Below are 21,086 nucleotides of genomic sequence, written 5' to 3' on the forward strand. Positions count from 1 at the left end.
AGGAGGAGATGTGAACGTGTGACTGAAGGAAGTGATGAAACAGGAAGTAGAGCCCTCCTCAACACCATCTACACTGAGCTCTACATCACAAAGGGACAGAGTGAAGAGGTTCATACCCAACATGAGGTGAGGCAGCTGGAGACAGCTTCCAAGATGGACGCCCTCCATGACGCTCCAATCAGGTGCCAGGACATCTTTAAAGCCTTCCCTGACCAACAGAGACCCATCAGAGTGGTTCTGACCAACGGCGTGGCTGGTGTTGGAAAAACCTTCTCAGTGCAGAAGTTCACTCTGGACTGGGCAGAGGGCTTGGAGAACCAACATGTCAGTGTGGTGGTTCTGCTTTCATTCAGGGAGCTGAACCTGATCAGAGATGAGCAGTACAGTCTTCTGGAGCTGCTCCATGTTTTCCATCCAACATTACAGAAGGTCACAGCAGAGAAGCTGGCTGTCTCTCAGCTTTGTTCATCTTTGACGGCCTGGATGAAAGCAGACTTTCATTGATTTCACCAACAGGAAGCTGCTGTCTGATGTCACACAGAAGTCATCAGTCAGCCAGCTGCTGACAAACCTCATCCAGGGAATCTGCTTCCCTCGGCTCTCGCCTGGATAACTTCCCGACCTGCAGCAGCCAATCAGATCCCTCCTACATGTGTTGACAGGCTAACAGAAGTACGAGGCTTCACTGACGCCCAGAAGGAGGAGTACTTCAGGAGGAGATTCAGTGATGAAGAGCTGTCCAGCAGAATCATCTCCCACATGAAGACATCCAGGAGCCTCCACATCATGTGTAGTATCCCAGTCTTCTGCTGGATCACTGCTACAGTTCTGGAGCACATGTTGACTACAGAGCAGAGAGGAGAGCTGCCCAAGACCCTGACTGACATGTACTCACACTTCCTGCTGGTTCAGACAAAGAGGAAGAAGAACAAGTACCATGAGGGACATGAGACGAGTCCACAGGAGCTGACGGAGGCTGACAGGGAAGTTCTTCTGAAGCTGGGGAGGCTGGCGTTTGAACATCTGGAGAAAGGAAACATCATGTTCTACCAAGAAGACCTGGAGCAGTGTGGTCTGGATGTGACAGAGGTCTCGGTGTACTCAGGAGTTTGTACAGAGATCTTCAAAAGAGAGTGTGTGATCTTCCAGAAACCAGTCTACTGCTTTGTTCATCTGAGCATTCAGGAGTTTCTGGCTGCAGTCTACATGTTCCACTGTTTCACCAACAGGAAGACAGAGGTGCTGAAGAACTTCTTTGGGAAAAAATATAAAGAGACCTCTTTGGATGGGTTTCTCAAGAGAGTCATGAGAAAATCCTTCCAGAGTAAAAATGGCCACCTGGGCCTGTTTGTTCGCTTCCTTCATGGCCTCTGTCTGGAGTCCAACCAGAGACTCTTAGTAGGTCTGCTGGGTCAGACAAAGACCATCCAGAGAGTCATCAACAACCTGAAGAAGATGAGCGGTGATGAAATCTCTCCTGACAGAAGCATCAACATCTTCCACTGTCTGATGGAGATGAACCACCTCTCATTATTTCAGGAGATCCAAGAGTTCCTGAAGTCAGAGAAGGAACTCTCTGAGATCCAGTGCTCAGCTCTGGCCTTCATGCTGCAGATGTCAGAGGAGGTTCTGGATGAGTTGGACCTGCTGAAGTACAACACATCAGAGCGGGGACGACTGAGACTGATTCCAGCTGTGAGGAACTGCAGAAAGGCTGGGTGAGTCCAGATGTGATCATTAACATCATTGATCAGTGTAGGTTAGTAGTTTAATCACTCAAATCATCCATGAAATCCATGAAAAATCCTTTTAGTGTTTCTAACTTCACCCTCTGTCCTCTCTCTCTCTCCATCCTCCTCACTGCTTCTTTCACTGATAATCACACAAACATCGTATTCAGCTACAAAATAACACAATAATATCATCTGATGATCATTATTAGAAGAGCAGGATCCATATTTGATATCAGAGTAACACACTGCTTGGTTATGTGCAGTCATCATCAGTGACTGTGGGTCAAACAGAAGCTCTCTGATTGGTTGCTGACCTTGGTCACCTGTCCACTCTCACCTGTTTGTGTTTGCTCTCTCTTTGCTGTCTCCATCCTCTCTCTCCTTTCTCTCCCTCTCTGTCTTTGTACCGTCACTCAGGTCCAATGGAAACAGTGACATTTACAAACCAATCAAAGACAAACTGATCCATGTCAGGTTATAACAATATTCAAAGTGAATACAGGCTGCTGCTGGACACAGACAGGTAACATCATTTTGACTTGCTGTCACCTGGATCTGGACTCATAAACACTGAAGCCCTGAACAGGAATACAAATCATTTTCTGCCAACTAGCGACACACCAGCAGATAATGGCTCAGAAAGCTAAAATGAGCCAATCATTTCTGTGTTTAGTTCCCCTGAAATCAGACCTGATGTCAGCAGCTCTGAGTTCATTCATCATTATTGTCCAGTGATGAGATTTCTGCTCCGTTTGGTAACAGTCAGCAGGTTTTTCCTGCGTGTGGACGTGAATGTCAAGAAACGCTGTGTGGCAGGCAGGAGTTGGACCCAAGATGCAGGCACTCAGACTCAAAGGATGAACTCAAAATCACAGCTTTATTTGCTGGTCACAGAAAAACAAGCATACAAAGTAAACTAAGCTAAACTGCGAAACAATGACCTAAAACTCACAGGGAGATCCACACAGCAAGAGGGACGACGCCACACCGACTCAAAGAAACACAGGGTTTAAATACACTCTGAAGTAACGAGGGGAATGAGACACAGAAGGAGGGCACAGCTGGGAGAAATCAGAACTAACAAGACAAGAAAGCAAAGCAGGACACATTCACATAAGACCCGGACCTTCAAAGTAAAACAGGAAGTAACACAGACTGAACTTGCAGACACAGACTCACAGACAGGCACTACAGAGGCAGTGGCATGTCTAGAAATTCTTTGTTGGGGGGGGCAGATAGGGGCACAGATTTGGAGAAGGGTGGCAGACGTGATAATGTTAAAAAAAAAATTCTACCAACTGTTAACCATAATTCAATAACCCTATAAACGAAATAACCGAATGCGCTTTTAACTCTTATTAGAATGAGGTTTTAACCACTACGGTGCAAAGTTTTTAGATACTGCGTTGATGAAGTACAAGAGATACAATCAGTCCTTTGTCAGTGTTTATTCAGCATTCAAGGACAGCAATATTTGCATAGTATTTTTACTGATATATAAGGCACATATGTTTTGGGCAAAAACATTTTTGAATATTAAAATACAAACATTTTTAACATACAATTGGCAAATTAGCCAATGCAAAACTTTATCTGCCTATTAAAAAAAGAAGATAATCTTCTCACAAACTGGTGTTTGTTTTGAAACAGGAAAAAAGTGGGGAAACAAATGAAAAGACTAACATTTAAATGAAACCTGAAAGCAAGTAAATACTTTATGTTAAACTTTGGTAATAGTGGTGTATAAAGAACAACACTGGCTGATGATGAAATACAGTCAGCTGGCATGGTGACAGTATTAACCTGCAGGGCTGGACTGGGACAAAAAATCGGGCATTTTGACTAGAGACCGGCCCACCAGGTATTAAAGCCATAAAGCCTTTGAATGAAAACAAACGCTGTTGTGACAGTGATGTACACTGTCTTGTTGGTATATATAAGTACCGCATCAAATGCAAGCATTTGCAGCACTGCAAAACGTTCATTCTCCGGTTCCAATACCTTCTTGGTTTTTCTTTGCCCCCCAAAAAAGGAATGTACAAAACAGAGGAGAACAATGCCGGTCCGTATAAAGACAGACTTGATGAAAAGTCAAAGAAAAGATACGAGGAAAAAATCAAAGGAGTGAGAGGGTCAGACCCTTACGAGCACACAGAGTGGACAAAAGACGTTAGCGTGCTGCCCAACTTTCACCACGCTCATATTTATAATTATATAGTTTTTGGAGTGAGCGCATAATCTCATAAAGTTTAGTAACTTCAGGTCACTGCAACAAGCCCAAGTACAGTTTACCGACGGATGGGTACAGGACCTTGAAATGCACCGTGTAGAACGAAAGACCATCGTACGACCAGAGTTAATTTTACCAGTCTCACAAGTCGTCGTCATAAATACACAATCGTTAACCGTTTATTAATATAACCTTTGAGCTCGATGGTAAGTAATTAATAGTGGAAATAATTTCTGGTACGCATTACAGAAATGTAGCAGTGATGGTAATATTGTATGTTGTAATCGCACTGGGCAATTAGTGATACAAAACAACTGTTTTATCCTGTGAATAAAAGTATATGTTTTTGTCAATGTACCGTGGTAATAACAGAAGTGAAATGCAGTATTCTGTCAGGACAGTTCACTATTTATGCACAATAAACAAAGCAGCATAGCGCGACAATTTCTGTTCTGCGCCAGACTTGCTTGTAACCTATATCACCAATTATGTTAAGAAAAATGACGTATTAACTGCTACAAAACACTGACCTTTGTGGGAATGCTTGGAGCAGACTAACATGTGAGCTGGAGTGTTCTGAGACGTTATATTTGGTATATCCAGACCATCCGTCGGCTCTTTGTTACTTTGGAAACATGGCTTAAACAATTCCTCTTCCACGACGTAATCCGATAAAAACCGATCTCTTTATCCGTGGGCTTCCCGTGGCTGTCATACGACCGGCTATTGCAGTTAATAATACAACAGCTTCTTGACATTTTTTGTGTTTCTTTTTATCGCTGTGTAACTGATTTCAATTGAAAGCCTGCGTGCGCTAGTACCTCTTGCCACAAGTTCCCAGAATCCTTTGGGGTTTTACCCCTGAATCACGTCACATTTTCAATCTCTATATGTATGATTTCTATATAATTTACGTCAGATAAAAACTTTGTTCGCAAGATTCAGATAATTATTTTAATAAAAGCGAGACATTTTAAATGAGAATAAGAAAGAAAAGTATTTCTTTGTGCCCCCCTTTCCCTGTTAATGCCCTACCTGGCCCCCTGGCAAGACTTTGCTAGACCCGCCCCTGCACAGTTACCAGCTGTCAGCTACTTAGAAAAGGATCCTGGTGTTATTTGTCTCTCAGAAACAGTTCATAACTTCAACTCATTCATGTCCCCTAAAAGGTAAACCTGTTTCTCCATCACCTGTTCAGCTCTGATGATTCAGTAAGAACATCTCCTGGTTTCATCTGCATGTTTCCCTCTCACCACATATCCAAACAGACATCATGACCAGCAGCTTTACAGCTGTGGCTACAGCAAACATCAGCTGATACTAGAAATTAATATTAAATAAATTCTTACAGCAGCTGATCAAGCTTAAACGTTCTGCTGTTTAGCGCGACATCCGCTGGTTTCCTCTTTCTGGCGCAAAGTGGGCGATACATAAACAAGAGAGAAAAGCCGATCAGCTGATCGTTGATCAGTTTCATGATTGAAGTAGCAACAGGAGAGAGAGGGGAGAGAATGAGAGAAGAGGCAGCTGTACAGCATAAAGACAGAATAAATCCAGCTTTGTGTCTTTTTTTCGTTATAGCTAAAGTACGGGACAAACTGTGTTCCCTTTCAGCTCAGTACGAAACATGTAATATTTTCTCTGAATGCGGGACGATTCCGTTTTTTACAGGCGGTTGGCAACTCTACTAATTAACCTTATGAATAAAATAAAGTTCACTGTCAGTAACATCATAGCACCCACCCAGCTGTATAGAAACTCCGTCATGCTAGCTAGTACGCAGTACGAGTTATTCTAACTGACTGTAAAAAGTCAGCACAACGAAAATAAACTCCACCTAAACTTGGTTGATATCTGACCCAGATAGACTGCAGGTCATAACTTCTTACCTGAAGTTCAGTTCACCTGACACTCGGACTGGCATCTGCCTCGGGTCTCTCCTCCTCCTGCCTCCCCTTCCCTCATCCACCTGCTGGCCGCTGTGGAAGCTCCGACATAGCCACCACCAAACAACTGAGTTATTTTTACACATCGGCCAGCATCTGGTCAATCCACCACCTGTCATTGTTCATGCCGTTACAGAAAAAATAAATAAATAAGTCATCAGCCCACCGGGCAAATGCCCGGTATGCCCGATGGCCAGTCCAGCAATGTTAACCTGTTAATCTTTCGCCGAAAAATTGTTTTCTCCAGTGCCGTCTTTCGTGCTTGGCTCTCCTACCATTGCTAACATGATGCTCATTGTGTGGTTTTTTCCTATATTTTTAACATGCCAATTTGCTTTGTTGTGATTTATTATTAATCAGACCCAAATCTGTTTTAAATGACAAATTTATTTAAGGCGGAGTGATTTATGTTAGTCTGTGATAGTATGTGTTATCATCCGCTCATAGATCCTACCTGCCGGATCTTCTTTTCATTGATGTTGTTGTTATGACTGGTGAAGCCGAGCTGGTGAGTTTCTGTGTTAACTAAATGACATGTTAAGGCTATGAATGACTGTTACCAAACTGTACTGTCATTAATAGGGTTGTTTTGTTAATGTTGTATGGTTGTTTATTTTGTGTCTTTCAGTTGATTACCTGGCTTCTGTAAAGGCACGGTTATTGTACTGGTGTTAGCTTATGCTTGTACAATAAAGCTTATAAAAGGCAGCAATCCGATGTCAGAGCCTGAGTACGACACAGTTTCATCAGTCAAAACACACCCTTACGGTGGGAGTTTATTAAATTAAAGGTAGTTAGCTTAGTAAAAACCGTACAGTAATCAACACTTAGCCAGTCCCTGCGACGGAGAAGCGGAGGAGGGTCTGTGTCGACTACGGAGAATCCAGCGATTAGACGGAGCCCGGCCGATCGTCACGGCCGATCGACCTGACTTCGTTCTCAAAACACCGTCAAGCCCTCGTACGTGAGAGACTGTGTGTGGATTTCTTTGCTGGGACTATTAGGGCGCTGGCATAGGATAAGCCAGCCGCCGAAAACAAACTTTTATTTCAGTTACTAGCCGCTAAGCGACCGGAAGTGGCTCGCCGCCATCTTTGTTGAGGGCGAAGAAATAACGCCAGTAATAAACGAGGAGAAAAGTCATGGCATGGCATGCCGAGAAGAATTAAAGAAAAGGCGGTCCTCTGCGCAGGCAGTTTTTACTAGGAAGGCCAATTCCATTGTTTTTAACATTGACCTTCTGACTGAACATCATCATCATCATCATCATCATCGTTTATTTATATAGCACTTTAAAAACACACAAGGCTGACCAAAGTGCTGAACAATAGAAACATACATGACCTAATGTCTGAATGTAGGACACTCAAAGACAGTTATAATGAGGTTTGTGATAGCAGCTTTGATTACATTGCTGCTATGGAAGAAGGAGATGCAAGTGGGTTTGCAGCAGAAATAGCTGAAGTGGAGAAGAAGCTGCAGGACTGCCGCTCAAAATACCAGACCACAGAAATGAAACTAAAGGAAGCATCATGGTCCCGTTGTGCATCAGGTCAGTTTGACAATCTAAGAGTTGACCTAAAAGATGCGATTAGCCAGGTGGAGGCGCTCAAAACAGGTCAAACAAAACAGGATCAGTTTGATTCAATGCTCACTGCTGTGGAAGGCAGAGAGGAAGCTCTAAGTGAGTTTGTGCTTAAGTGGGATCGTTATGTTCCAGAGAAAGAGGTGAATGTTATGCGAGCTTGTCTCAAAGAGCTCAAGGAAAGGAGGAGAGTAACTATGGTGGTGCTGGCTACCGCCCTGGATGGGAGAAAGAGATCTGGGTGTGGCGACCTTAGGAGCCGGACTAGTAGTGAAGGTGAAGGCAGTGATGAAGGTGGCGCTGACGGTGGAGTGACGACCAGCACTAGCAAGCCCGGTGGGCCCGCTGCGACCGGTGGAGAAGATGGCCCAGCGCATGGCGATGGTGCGCTAGATGCTGACGTGAACCCTGCTGCATACCAAAGTGCCGCAGTGGACAGTAATAACCAAGTCGTTGATGCAGGTGGTCCCGATGGAGCACGAGCTGCAAGTCCTTCCACTGTAACCCTTCAAGCGCCACCACAGGGACCACTATCCCAGAGACTCGTGAGTCCTGTGTGCAACCCTGGCCTTTCAAGCACGCCACAGCAGCTTCGAGGAATACATGGTGTGAAACCCGATGGCGCTGGGGCAGGACAGAGCACGTCGACCGTCTCTCAAGGATCGCTCGGAACGAGGATCGCGCTTGCACCGCTGAGCCTACCTAAGTTCTTTGGGGACAGGAGGAGCTACTGGCGCTGGAAGAGTAACTGGGGGACCCTCCAAGCGTTAGCGGAACCCACAGGTTCCCCAGAGTGCAGACTCTTCCACCTGATGGACAGTATTGCTGATCCAGTAAAATGTGAACTTAGGCTGTCTCACTGCCGTACTGCGAGCGAGGTTTTCCGGGTTTTAGAGGACTGTTATGGTGACGTATCACAGATAGCAGACGACATCGTGCTTGAACTACAGGAGTTACCAGGCGTGCGCAACAACAAACCCAGAGAGGTTTTACAGTTGATCCAAGCTGTGGAGAGGGCGCTGTTGGACCTAATAGACCTAGGTTGTGAAGATGCCATAAAAAATCAGTTAGTAATCCGCTCACTTGAGAGTAAGTTGCCGGACAGTATGAAGGAAAGGTGGCTTTTGTACCGATGTGATCCTGTCAACAATGTCAGTCCACAGAACCGGTTTGATAAGCTATGGCAGTTCCTGAAAGATCAGAAGACAGTCCTGGTGCAACTGGAGCAGTTGCAATCCATCAGACAGTCTAATACTGCCAGGGCAGCTGATCCGAGCCCCCGTGAGAAACCAAAGGAGAGACCAGATCGGAGGATGGAGAGGCGTTAGTTCACCAAGGCTACTGCAAGCGAGACGAGAGGTGAGCTGTCACAGAATCCTTGCTGTTTGTGTGGCGAAGAGGGTCATACAGGGCGTTTATACCGCTGTAAGACGTTTAAAAGGGCCAACCCGTCAGAGCGGAGAGCTTACGTGAAAAGGACCACGGTATGTCCCAGGTGTCTGGACTCCCATGGGAGTGAAGACCCGTGTACTAAAAACTTTCTATGTCGTAATGAGGAATGCAGAAGGGGTGATGCCTCATCAGATCACCATTTCTTCCTGTGTCTTAAAACCCCAACTAGGAAAGATTCAGCTAGGCAAGGGACCAAAGGGGGGAAAAGGAGAGAACCCCGTGGCCCAACGGAAGAGCAAGAGGCTGTGTTTGCTGGTCTAGGTCTGTCCCCGGAGCAGTTGGAGGCTGTTCGAAAGGCTTGCACAAACAAAGTGACTTCAAAGTTGTGTGCTAGCAGAGGCTCGGAAGATGAGAATTGTCTGAAGGAGCTCCCGGTCCTCATGATGTTGTTGGATGTCACTACCAAGAGGGGAGACTGGATTGGAGCACTCATCGATTTAGCCTCTGACACGAACTACATCACCCACCAGGCAGTGGACAGGCTTGGCCTGACTGGTGAGCCAATCACCTTAGTTGTTCATGGTGTTGGTGGCATGGAGGCAAAAGTAGAGACAAAGAGATACCTGGTGAGCATAAACGTAGCCACAAAGAAGGGGACATGGCGACTCCATGAGATGGTTTGCTATGGGTTAGAAGAGATCGCCAATGTGGGTCACGTCGTGGACTCGGAGCGCCTGGAGAAGTTCTTCCCAGGCTCCGTCGAGCCGGGGGAACTGATCCGCCCTGAAAAGATTGAGCTACTCATCAGCATCCGAGAGGGTCGTCTAGCCCCCCAGAGAATGATGAGGTGCGGTGACTTGGTTCTGTGGGATGGTCCGTTAGGGAAAACCATCAGTGGCGCACACCCAGATCTGTTGGAAGATGTGGAGGTGACTGCACGTTTCTCATCAACCCATTTCGCGTGCTCCATGAAGACAGGGTCTCAGAGAGTTGCGGCCCTTCGTAACTGTTACCCGAAACCAAAGAACAGCGTAGAGGTCGGTACCACGAATACATCCAACGCTGAGGTCATCAAATGGTTACAGTGGGACAGTATTGGTGCCACCTGTGACCCCGTGTGCGGCGGTTGCCGCTGCGGGAAGTGCGCCCCTGGAGGGAAGGAAATGTCACTTGCTGATGAAAGAGAGTTGGAGATCATCAGAGGAGGTTTGACCTTCAAGCTAAGTGACAATCATAGTGACAAGCCCCATTGGGATGCTAAATATCCCTGGAAAGAAGACCCTGCCACCCTGCCTAACAACCGCAAAGCTGTGGAGGCGACTTTCCTGAAGTCAGAGAAGCGCCTCGAGAAAGATCCGCTATGGAAGGCAGCTTATGCTAAGCAGGTGTGTGACATGCTTGCAAGGGGGGCTGCTATCCAGCTTTCCCAAACAGTGTTGGACGAGTGGAAAGGAGCCGTGTGGTGGATAAACCATTTGATGGCGCCCAACCCACACTCCAACACCACGCCGGTGAGGCTCGTTTGGGACAGCAGCCAGGTGTACAGAGGTGTTAGTTTGAACAGCATCTTGATGAAGGGCCCAGATGTTCTGAATCCCATTAGGGCAGTGCTGCTCCATTTCCGAGAGGGAGAGCATGCGGCGATAGGGGATGTCTCCAAAATGTATAACTCTGTGTGGCTGGAGGACCAAGAGGTGCATGTTCACCGCTTCTTGTGGAGGCATTCCCCGGAGGAGGACATCAAGGATTATGCTGTAGTGCGTGTGAACATGGGTGACAAGCCTGCAGGTTGTATCGCCCAGGTTGCCATGCGAGAGACTGCCCTCCTGCCACAGTTTGTTAACAGGGTGGAAGAAAGACGTGTCATTGAAGAGGATACTTACGTGGACGACATCCTTGTGTCCCACAACGACCCTGAGAGACTGAGCGAGATCCTGGAGGGGGTTGAAACCATTCTCAAGTATGGGGGGTTTTACCTCAAGCCTTGGGTGTGGTCTGGCTTTAGTGGGAGGCAAGGTGCTGTTCCTGCCGAACCTGAAACCATCATGTTGCCCAACCAGCTGCGGAGCGAGGACAACGAGGCGTTGGGTTTGGGTTATCTCGTGGAAGAAGACAAGCTCTTCCTCATGGTGGCTATTAACTTCTCCACGAGAAAGAAAAAGATGCGTACTCAAGTAGACCTCACTGAGGAGAACATAGGGGAGAAGACGCCGAATCCCCTCACTCGTCGTATGCTGCTGAGTCAGGTAGCAGGGCTCTACGACCCCCTTGGTCTGGCGACGCCCCTGAAACAGAAAGGTGTCATTCTTGTCAGAAGAGCCTTTCAGGAGGCCGGGATACTGACTAAGGACACGTGGGATAAGCCGCTGTCTAGTGAACTACGTGGGAGAGCGATTAAGCTCTTTGAGGAGTACGCGCGGCTGAGTACCATCACCTTTCCCAGGAGTATTACGCCATCCGGCTGGGTGGGTAAACCCTGGGGAATTACATTCTCTGATGGGAGTTGTGATTCATACGGAGCGGTCCTTTACCTGCGCTGGGAGACTTCTGAAGGGGTCAGGACTCGGCTCGTGGAGTCCAAGGCCAAATTGACTCCAATCGAACAAAAGGGAGATGCTGTCAAGGCAGAGATTTGTGGAGCTGTGTTTGCCACCCGCCTGAAAGGTTACTTTCTGAAGTACAGTTGGTTAGAAATAGATCGTTGGTACCATTTCCTGGACAGTCAGACTGTGTTAGGCGCCATCCAACGAGAGAGTTACGGGTTCCAGACCTTCTTTGCCAATCGAGTGGGCGAGCTACAGAAGGCCGGGCTTGTCACTGACTGGTGGTGGCTTCCTGGCCAGTTCAACGTGGCTGACCTGGTCACAAGAGGATGTTCCCCTGAGCAGCTTAGTGAGGACTCTTCATGGCAGACCGGTCCCATGTTCCTGACCAAGCCAATAGAGGAATGGCCCATAAAGTCGGCTGCAGAGGTGGCCTCTGGGACTAGAGAAGTCATCAGTCGACTCCAAAGAAAGGCTTTTTCTGCCATCTTAACAAGGTCGCAGGAAATGGCGCAGACTACTCCAGAGATGGTTTTGATAGTGTCAACGCAGTGGTCGGCGGTCGAGTAAGCCCAGAGTTGACTAAGGAGCTTGGAAAGAAAAGCATCTGGACTTCTTGAGTTGCTTGAAGACGTTTAACCTCTCATCCGAGAAGCTTCTTCAGTTCTAAGGATCAGTGGTGGAGAGTCCCAGCTCCCAGTCCAGTCCCGCTCCACTGTGAGCGACCATCTTTGAACAGAGGCGGGGGTTTACGACACCAACTGTCTGCCATCTATAATCCAGTTTTGAGATCCCTTCCCAGACGCCTTAACGCCCACTCACACCCTGGGCCATCTGACCTCAGGAAATCACATGATAGGGTGGGGCCAGGTTTCACAATGAGCTCACCCAAAACTCTGGCTGATTAGGACCCACACCCGCTTTCACACCTTGGCTCATGTGATTAGGTAGAGGATCATCAGGGGGTCCTTTGTCCCCCTTTGGGGGGGAAACTCCCACTAGGTTTAAATCTGGGACTCTCCACCACTGATCCTTAGAACTGAAGAAGCTTCTCGGATGAGAGGTGAAACGTCTTCAAGCAACTCAAGAAGTCCAGACGCTTTTCTTTCCAAGCTCCTTAGTCTACGATGACCTGGATGACTGAGAACCTTCACAGAAATAAGCCCAGAGTTGTTACCATTCAGGAACAAGGTTACTTCTTGTGAGACTGTGGGGTCTCCTTCTGTTGCTTCTAGTGTTTGCAGGATCAAGGAGTACTGGGGTTCAGCCTTGATAAATCAAGTAGATCTTTCACGGTTCAATTGTCTAGCCAAGCTCTGTGGGGTCATAGCTTATGTCCGCAGAGCCTTGCGCTTTTGGTTGTCTGGCAGGGGTCAAACTGCTGTAGGATTAAAGTGGGAGGCAGTGCCCACGGCCCAGGAGCGTGAAGAGGCGTTTCAGGACTTATGTCTCGCCGCCCAAGCAGGTGTGACTTTCCCTACGACGACGCTCAACCGCCTGGTTGTGCGTAACGATAAAACAACGGGGCTCTTGATGTGCCATGGCCGGATTCAATCCGTTGAGGAGGAGAGGTCCGGGGTCCCTTTGATCCCCTACAAGTGTCGGTTAAGCTCTCTCCTCGCTGAGGATGCCCATTATGTCAACCATGAAGGTGTTTCTGCCACCCTTCTTCGGATGAGGAAGAGGGGCTGGGTAGTTCAAGGTCCCAGGATCGTACGGAAGGTGATTGATTCGTGCATAAGTTGCAGAAAGTGCAGAGCCAAGCTAAGCACTCAGGTGATGAGTGATCATCCTCCCATGCGCACTACGCCAGCAGCCCCTTTCGAGTACACTACTTTGGACTTGTTTGGTCCGTATTGTGTCAGAGACTCAGTAAGGCGACGAGTGAAGAAGAAAGTTTGGGGCGTGGTTTTTAGTTGTATGGCCTCAAGAGCAGTTCACGCAGACGTAGTTGAAGATTTGTCGATTGAGGGCTTTCTGAAGGCTTACCAGCAGTTTACTGCTTTGAGGGGTCACCCCAAGAAACTCTGGTCTGACCAGGGGACCAATTTTGTGGGAGCTAAACCTGCACTGAAGGAGCTCTATGATTTCCTTGGTAGTATCGACAAAGAAGAGATCCAGAGAAGGGCAGCTGTGGTTGGGTCTGACTGGATGTGGGAGTTTAGTCCAGCAGACTCCCCTCATCGGAATGGAGCGGCGGAAGCAGCTGTTCACGTGTTGAAGAGGGCATTGAGCAACATTTTTGAGGAGGGGAACTTGACTGTTCTGGAATTCCAAACCCTCCTCTATTTGGCAGCCAACCTCACCAATGAGAGGCCTATCGGGGCCAGAGCTCAAGTTCAGGAAGAAACTGTAGATGTTGTGACACCAAACTCTTTGTTGTTGGGTCGGGCAGGGCCCAGGGGTGACAACATGGGGTTCGAGTTCCCTGCCTACCCATTCAGCCATCTGCAAGCAGTCCAGGTGGAAGTGGACAAGTTTTGGAGGCGCTGGAGCCAGTTGGCCGGGCCGCACCTGTTTGTTCGGCAAAAATGGCATGCCCCGGCGAGAAATGTCTCTGTTGGGGACCTTGTTTGGGTGGCAGATCAGAATGCCCTTAGAGGCCGCTTCAAGCTGGGCCGTGTGGAGGAGGCAGAAGCAGATGACCGGGGTGTTGTTCGGGACGTCAAAGTAAGGATTTGTTGTAGTCGTCCCATCAACTGGTCCCAGGCAAGGAAGGACAGGGAACCATGTCATTCCACCATTCTCCACAGGGACGTAAGGAGGTTGGTGGTGTTACTGCCAGTAGAGGAGCAAGAGGGACGTGGTTCATCCCCCTGAGTACCTGAGAAATACTTACAGATTGGGGACTCTTTGGTGTGGAGACCAACTTGTTTAAAGACGGTTATAAGAGTTTTGTTTTCTATATATGTGTACGCTACTGGTTATTGTGGCCTACTTAGTCTGGCACGTAGCCCAAGTGGGAGGTGTGTGGTTTTTTCCTATATTTTTAACATGCCAATTTGCTTTGTTGTGATTTATTATTAATCAGACCCAAATCTGTTTTAAATGACAAATTTATTTAAGGCGGAGTGATTTATGTTAGTCTGTGATAGTATGTGTTAAAATCCGCTCATAGATCCTACCTGCCGGATCTTCTTTTCATTGATGTTGTTGTTATGACTGGTGAAGCCGAGCTGGTGAGTTTCTGTGTTAACTAAATGACATGTTAAGGCTATGAATGACTGTTACCAAACTGTACTGTCATTAATAGGGTTGTTTTGTTAATGTTGTATGGTTGTTTATTTTGTGTCTTTCAGTTGATTACCTGGCTTCTGTAAAGGCACGGTTACTGTACTGGTGTTAGCTTATGCTTGTACAATAAAGCTTATAAAAGGCAGCAATCCGATGTCAGAGCCTGAGTACGACATAGTTTCATCAGTCAAAACACACCCTTACGGTGGGAGTTTATTAAATTAAAGGTAGTTAGCTTAGTAAAAACCGTACACTCATAGTGCAAAGCCCATGCTGCATTCACTTACACTCGGATATCTGAGCTTTACTGTGAAAACATAATCGTACATTTGATATTTCATTGAATTTTATTGTTTTAGATCCGGGGTGGCACCTGGGGTGGCCAGTCTAGTTCGGGGGGTGGCCTGTGCCCCCCCAGGCCACCCCGCTGAACACGCCACTGTACAGAGGGAACAGAGACATGGGACCAGGGCAGACACAGACACTGACTGGACACGGGGATATAGCCGACAGGGGAGACAGCAACTAAGGATTACACAGAGACATAAACCAAAAGACAGAACTCTAACAAAGAAACCAAAGACTAGAAATGATAAATAATATAATATACTCAAAACCTCTGGGTGAACGACCCAGGCATCCTAACAGTGAACAGTCGTACCTGACAGCAGCAGGTAGCAAACAGAGATCATCTTTCCAGCTGGAACTCTTCACTGAGCTGAACTCATTCAAAATGTTCTGGAGTCAGATTGAAAACAGGAAACAGTCCAAATGTGTGTCTTCACTCTGACTCTGGATCAGATCTCAGTGACAGACTGTGGACATTATGGAAGCCTAAATGTGACACCATCTTCCTCCTTCATCTGCAGATTAAAGCCAAACAAAGATTCTCATTAAAAGTCTGCAGGTCTGAGAGAGACTCAATCGTTGTGTCATGTCAAACACAGCAAGAGGAGCTGAAGCACAGATGTGAAGAGCAGATGTTCATCAGACTATGACCTCACTCTGTTTTGTCTTCATATACATTCAGTCTGTGTTTATGATGCAGATTTTCTGCTTTTATAATAACACATTTTATATTTTCTATCATCACAGACTGACTTGGTGTGAACTCTCAGAGTCTCACTGTGAAGTTGTGGCCTCAGCTCTGAAGTCCAACCCCTCCCACCTGACAGAGCTGGACATGAGTTGGAACAACCTGCAGGATTCAGCAGTGAAGCTTCTGTGTGCTGGACTGGAGAGTCCAAACTGTCGACTGGAGACTCTGAGGTGAGTTCTCTGACTGCGGCTGTTGTTGTTTTTCTATATTTTAGGTCTTTGATTGATGTTTCAAACTTTCTTTAGTTCCTAAATGTTCAGGATGTGTCTGAAGACAAACATGAAGAAGTTTGAGTGCTTTCAGAAATGTTGTGTCTTTCCAAACGACCGAGCAAAAGTTTTTCCTTTTGACTCCAAACAGAAGTGACAGACTTGAGCAGGGTTCATTTAAAGGCTGACAGAAGTGGAGTGGTGACGGGGAGATGTTTGTCAGGACAGTGTTTCAGCCTCCACAGGTTCATGTTGTGCTCCATCAGTCAGTGAAGATGAAGTCAGTGCTGATGAGGCTGTAGAGTGTGTGAGGGATGTGAATGAGGATGATGAAGATCTGATGATAGCAGATAAAAACAGGCTGCAGAGACTTTGAGCCATACAGGGCACACAGTGTGTGTACAGAACAGCTGAAATCATTCTGGAGGCCTCACTGGAATATGGAAGCATCACAGTACAGCTTCACTAAAGTCTCTGATATGAGATGAGAAATGAAGCAGCCAGAGCTTTTTCATGAGTGGAAATCCACTGTGACTGTGAGCTGCTGCTACAGCCTCCAGATTAGCCAGCAGCTCATCCTGCTCAACATTTTCTCACCAACTTTAATGGAAGTGTGATGTTTTCAGCTGGAGTGATGGTCAGGGTGGCCTCCCTCTCCTCTTCTTCTCCTCTTCCTCTTTCATTTGTAAAGCCACTTCTGCTGCTTTCATTCATTTGGAAGTCCTGTAGCTGAGTTTGGGAGAGACTAACAGCCTCGGCAGCAGAGGGGAGAAAGGCTGTAACACCACCACTTTACTCTGTTCTACCTGTCACATCATTTTATCAGGAAACAAATATGTTTTTACTATGTTTGTCTTGAAGATGTAAGAAGATCACATGGTGCTTTTTATTATTGTGTTGGTTTGTTTCCTGTCTCTTGGATGGAGCCCAGCTGTGCGTGGCCCCTGGGCCTGTGGTCAGAGTGTGTGCTGGATAATCCGGCCCAGGATGAGGCCAAACTGACATGGGATGAAATGTCTGTCACATAATTGAGCTTAGTGTAGTTTCATTTCTGCACAATTTAAAAACAACCAAAACTTTGTTCTGTCTTTTCTATGTTATACTGTAGACTTTCTTTGATACTGTGTCCAAAAGGAGCAGCTTTTACTTTGAAGGGGAGCCGTCTCTGTTTCCTCTTCAGGTTGGATGATGGAAGCAAATGAGTGTGTGATGTTCTTTCAGTGTTGCACTTTGTAGACGCTCCCTGAGCTCTGGTCTCACAGCCAGCTGCACATAGAGACCAGTGTTGTTAGTCCAGGTCAGAAGATGACTTGTTGGAATGAAAATGAGCTTGTAGTTTGTCTGCTTTAATCATGTGACTGGAAAAAGGTGTTGGACTTCAAATATGTCCGTTTCTTTCACACTTCACCTTTAAAAGTGAAGCCATGTGGTTCCTGGAAGGAAAAACACGACTTTTTCAAGTCTTTGTCCTGTTTTTATGATAAATGTACGACTTTAATGTGAAACATTCAGAGTTCTTTCTCTTGTTGTGTTTGTTTGAAGCTGCTTCCTGTTGGCTTCAGCTGTTTGGAGTTTCCATTTTCTAAACTTCTACATTCTGAACCTTCTTCAGCTCTGAACAGATGATGAAACACTGAATGATTTCAAGCTCACACTTTGTCTAATAAACTTACATCTTTCATTCTTTATACAGATTGAGGAGCTGTGGTTTGTCAGAGATCAGCTGTGATTATCTGGCAGCAGCACTGAAGTCCAACCCCTCCCATCTGAGAGAGCTGGACCTGAGTGAGAACAACAAGCTGCAGGATTCAGGAGTGAAGCATCTGTGTGGTTTCCTGGAGAGTCCAGGATGTGGACTTGAAACTCTGAGGTCAGTCAGCATGTTTTAGTTGTGCTGAGATGAATATGATGTGAAAGTTGTGCTGACACTAAACTGCAGACATCAGGCTGATATTATACTGATCCACACTGAGGATCTTCATGGTAAAGTCTGTTTTCTTCTTCTCTGGTTTAGTCCATTGACTGCAGCAGAACAATGTTCACATTTCAAACAGTGAGACTCAACGTATGGCCCGCGGCCCACACGCCGCCTGCCCACCTTTCCTGATTCAGAGAGGGGGACCCTGATTAACTGTGTAGTGTTCTTCCTCACAGTTCTAAGTATCAGACACAACAATGAATAATCCACAGCTGACTGTCTTTAGCAGGTCAAAGGTCACGGCACACAGCAGACAGTGGGAAATATTCTAATTCTGATCATTTATCAGCACATATCCATATGTATAAAAACAAAGCTGACACTGTGAGACTTGATCAGAGGTGTGATCATCACAGCAGAGGCCTTTGTGTCAAAGTCACTGAGGATCAAACAGAAACACATGAAGCAGATTTTCCTCTTCTGGCTTTTTATAGCAGATAACCTTCAAAATATTCTGCAGTCGATCAAAAACTGAAGCAAACCATGAATCAACATGTGAACATGAGCTGATGCTGCTGAAGTGAAGCAAAGTTACAGAGGTTTGATTACAGACACAGCTGAGAGTTTGTAATCTGTCATCATTTTAAAAGGTTTCAGTTTCTTCAGTATTGAACAGCAGAAATGAGGCTTTGTTTTCGGAGGCCGACAGCAGTGAACACAACAGCAGACTGGTGCGCAGTGTTGGGACTAACGCGTTATTAAGTAACGCGTTACAGTAACTACGTTATTATTGTGGTAACGAGCACGGTAACTAGTTATTATGCCAAAACCAGGAACGCGTTACTCGTTACTGGGATTTAGATAGGCTCGTTACTCGTTACTTCGTGTGGTGGATATCGCGGAGCTTCCACAGATTCAATAACATTAGCAAGTGGTGGAGGCCAGCAGGTGGATGAAGGCAAAGGGAGGCAAGAGGAGAGACCCGAAGCGGCCGCCGGTCCGCGTGTCAGGTGAACTGAACTTCAGGTAAGAAGTTATGACCTGCAGTCTATCGGAGTCAGATATAAACCAAGTTTAGGTGGAGTTTATTTTCGTTGTGCTGACTTTTTCGTACTGCGTGCTAGCTAGCATGACGGAGTTTCTATACAGCTGGGTGGGTGCTATGATGTTACTGATGTTGAACTTTATTTTGTTCATACGGTTAATTATTAGAGTTGCCAACCGTCCCCTAAAAAACAGAATCGTCTGGTATTCAGAGAAAATATTACGCGTTTCGTACTGAGGTGAAAAGGAACACAGTTTGTCCCGGACTTCAGCTACAATGAAAAAGACACAAAGCTGAAGCTGCACAGCTGCCTCTTCTTCTCTCATTCTCTCCTGTTTCTACTTCAATCACGAAACTGATCAATGATCAGCTGATCGGCTTTTCTCTCTTGTTTATTTATCGCCCACTTTGCGCCAGAAAGAGGAAACCAGCGGATGTCGCGCTAAACAAAAGCAGCACGTTTAAGCTTGATCAGCTGTTGTTAGAATTTATTTAATATTAATTTCTAGTATCAGCTGATGTTTGTTGGAGCCACAGCTGTAAAGCTGCTGGTCATGATATCGGTTTGGTTATCTGGTGAGAGGGAAACATGAAGATGAAACCAGGAGATGTCCTTACTGAATCATCAGAGCTGAACAGGTGATGGAGAAACAGGTTTACCTTTTAGGTGACATGAATGAGTTGAAGTTATGAACTGTTTCTGAGAGACAAATAACACCAGCATCCTTTTCTAAGTAGCTGACAGCTGGTAACTGTGCAGGGGCGGGTCTAGCAAATTTTTGCCAGGGGTCCATGTAGGGCATTAACAGGGAAAGGGGGGCACAAAGAAATACTTTTCTTTATTATTCTCATTTAAAATGTCTCGCTTTTAAAAAAATAATTATCTGAGTCTTACAACAAACAATTGATAGATTGATACATATATACCATCAGAACAGTGTACATCACTGTCACAACAGTGTTTATTTTCATTCAAAGGCTTTATGATTTTTCCTATAATGGTGGGCGGTCTCTAGTCAAAATGCCCGGGACGATTTTTTTTTTGTCCCAGTCCAGCCCTGGATGCAGCTCATCTGCAGTCTGGTGTTACCTACATCTTCCTATTCAGAAGGCAGAATTTCCAAGTTCTGAGTACAATCAAAAGCACCACGACTGCAGTTTTTGTGTTGGATGTAAAAAGCAGGCTAGAATCATGGCGGCGGTCAACGACGGTCCAGGCGTGGGATTTCTCTCGTGGAAATGTGCACATTATTTTTTCCTTTCTATTGGTAGGTGACACAGTGCACTTGTGGCAAGTAAGCAAGATAGAAGACTGGCAATCTTGCTGGGTATCCAGTTACGGAAGCAACACATTAACAAGAGAATTCTGAGTAAAACCAAAGTTACTTTCCCTAGTAACTAGTTACTTTGAAAGTAACGAGTAACTTGAAGTAACTGAGTTACTTTTTTAGAGAAGTAACTAGTAATGTAACTAAGTTACTAATTTAAAGTAACGTACCCAACACTGCTGGTGCGTAATAAGCAGTGAATAATGCAGAAAACAGATTTTTGAAGGTAAACTGTTCTTGAAGTACACTGAGAGAGAGAGAGCTGTGCAGGAAGTAAAGGTCAAAGCCAGAGAGAATTCATGACCATGTTCATCAAACGTAAAGCGTAGTTTGGATCTTCTTTTGCTGCTGGTTCACTCAGTTTTGATTGGAGACAGATGAAACCTGCAGCTTCAGGATCTGTGAGCTGTCCACTTTCAGCCCCGACGGCGTGTCCGTGTATGCGCCGTCGAGTGAACGATCCACGCTGTGTTTTTCCATCTTTGTGTGTTTAGCTGCTCTCATTTACTGTTTTATCTGTTTGCTTGTTGTTGAAATACTTTTGGGAGCTTTAACCTGAGATTCTGGCAAAATACATTTATATTAAAAATCCATTCAGGATTGAATGAATCAACATCGCTTTATTCAAATTAAAACCATTTAAATAGGAAAAAACATTTTTTTACAGCCGCCTCTAATGCTGGGTAATGTCAGCTGGTCCATGTGCAGCTGGCTGTGAGGCTCAGGGAGCGTCTACAAAGTGCAACACTGAAAGAACATCATCCATAAATATTGAGGAATAACTGGACTCTCATACAGCGAGACTCAAATGCCTTTAAACATCA

General features: G+C 45.9%; 1 protein-coding gene across 1 annotated transcript; it reads left to right on the top strand.

The window, feature by feature from the left end:
- Positions 1 to 1,214: 1,214 nt before the first annotated feature.
- On the top strand, positions 1,215 to 16,580 carry LOC120438768 (NACHT, LRR and PYD domains-containing protein 1-like). Its single transcript, XM_039609197.1, has 3 exons — positions 1,215 to 1,718; positions 15,759 to 15,932; positions 16,123 to 16,580. The coding sequence occupies exons 1-3, from the start codon at positions 1,306 to 1,308 to the stop codon at positions 16,157 to 16,159; spliced, it is 624 nt and encodes a 207-aa protein (XP_039465131.1). The 5' UTR covers positions 1,215 to 1,305; the 3' UTR covers positions 16,160 to 16,580.
- Positions 16,581 to 21,086: the final 4,506 nt, after the last annotated feature.

The sequence above is a fragment of the Oreochromis aureus genome, linkage group 3, assembly GCF_013358895.1.
Source record: "Oreochromis aureus strain Israel breed Guangdong linkage group 3, ZZ_aureus, whole genome shotgun sequence".
NCBI classification, from domain to species: Eukaryota; Metazoa; Chordata; class Actinopteri; order Cichliformes; family Cichlidae; genus Oreochromis; species Oreochromis aureus.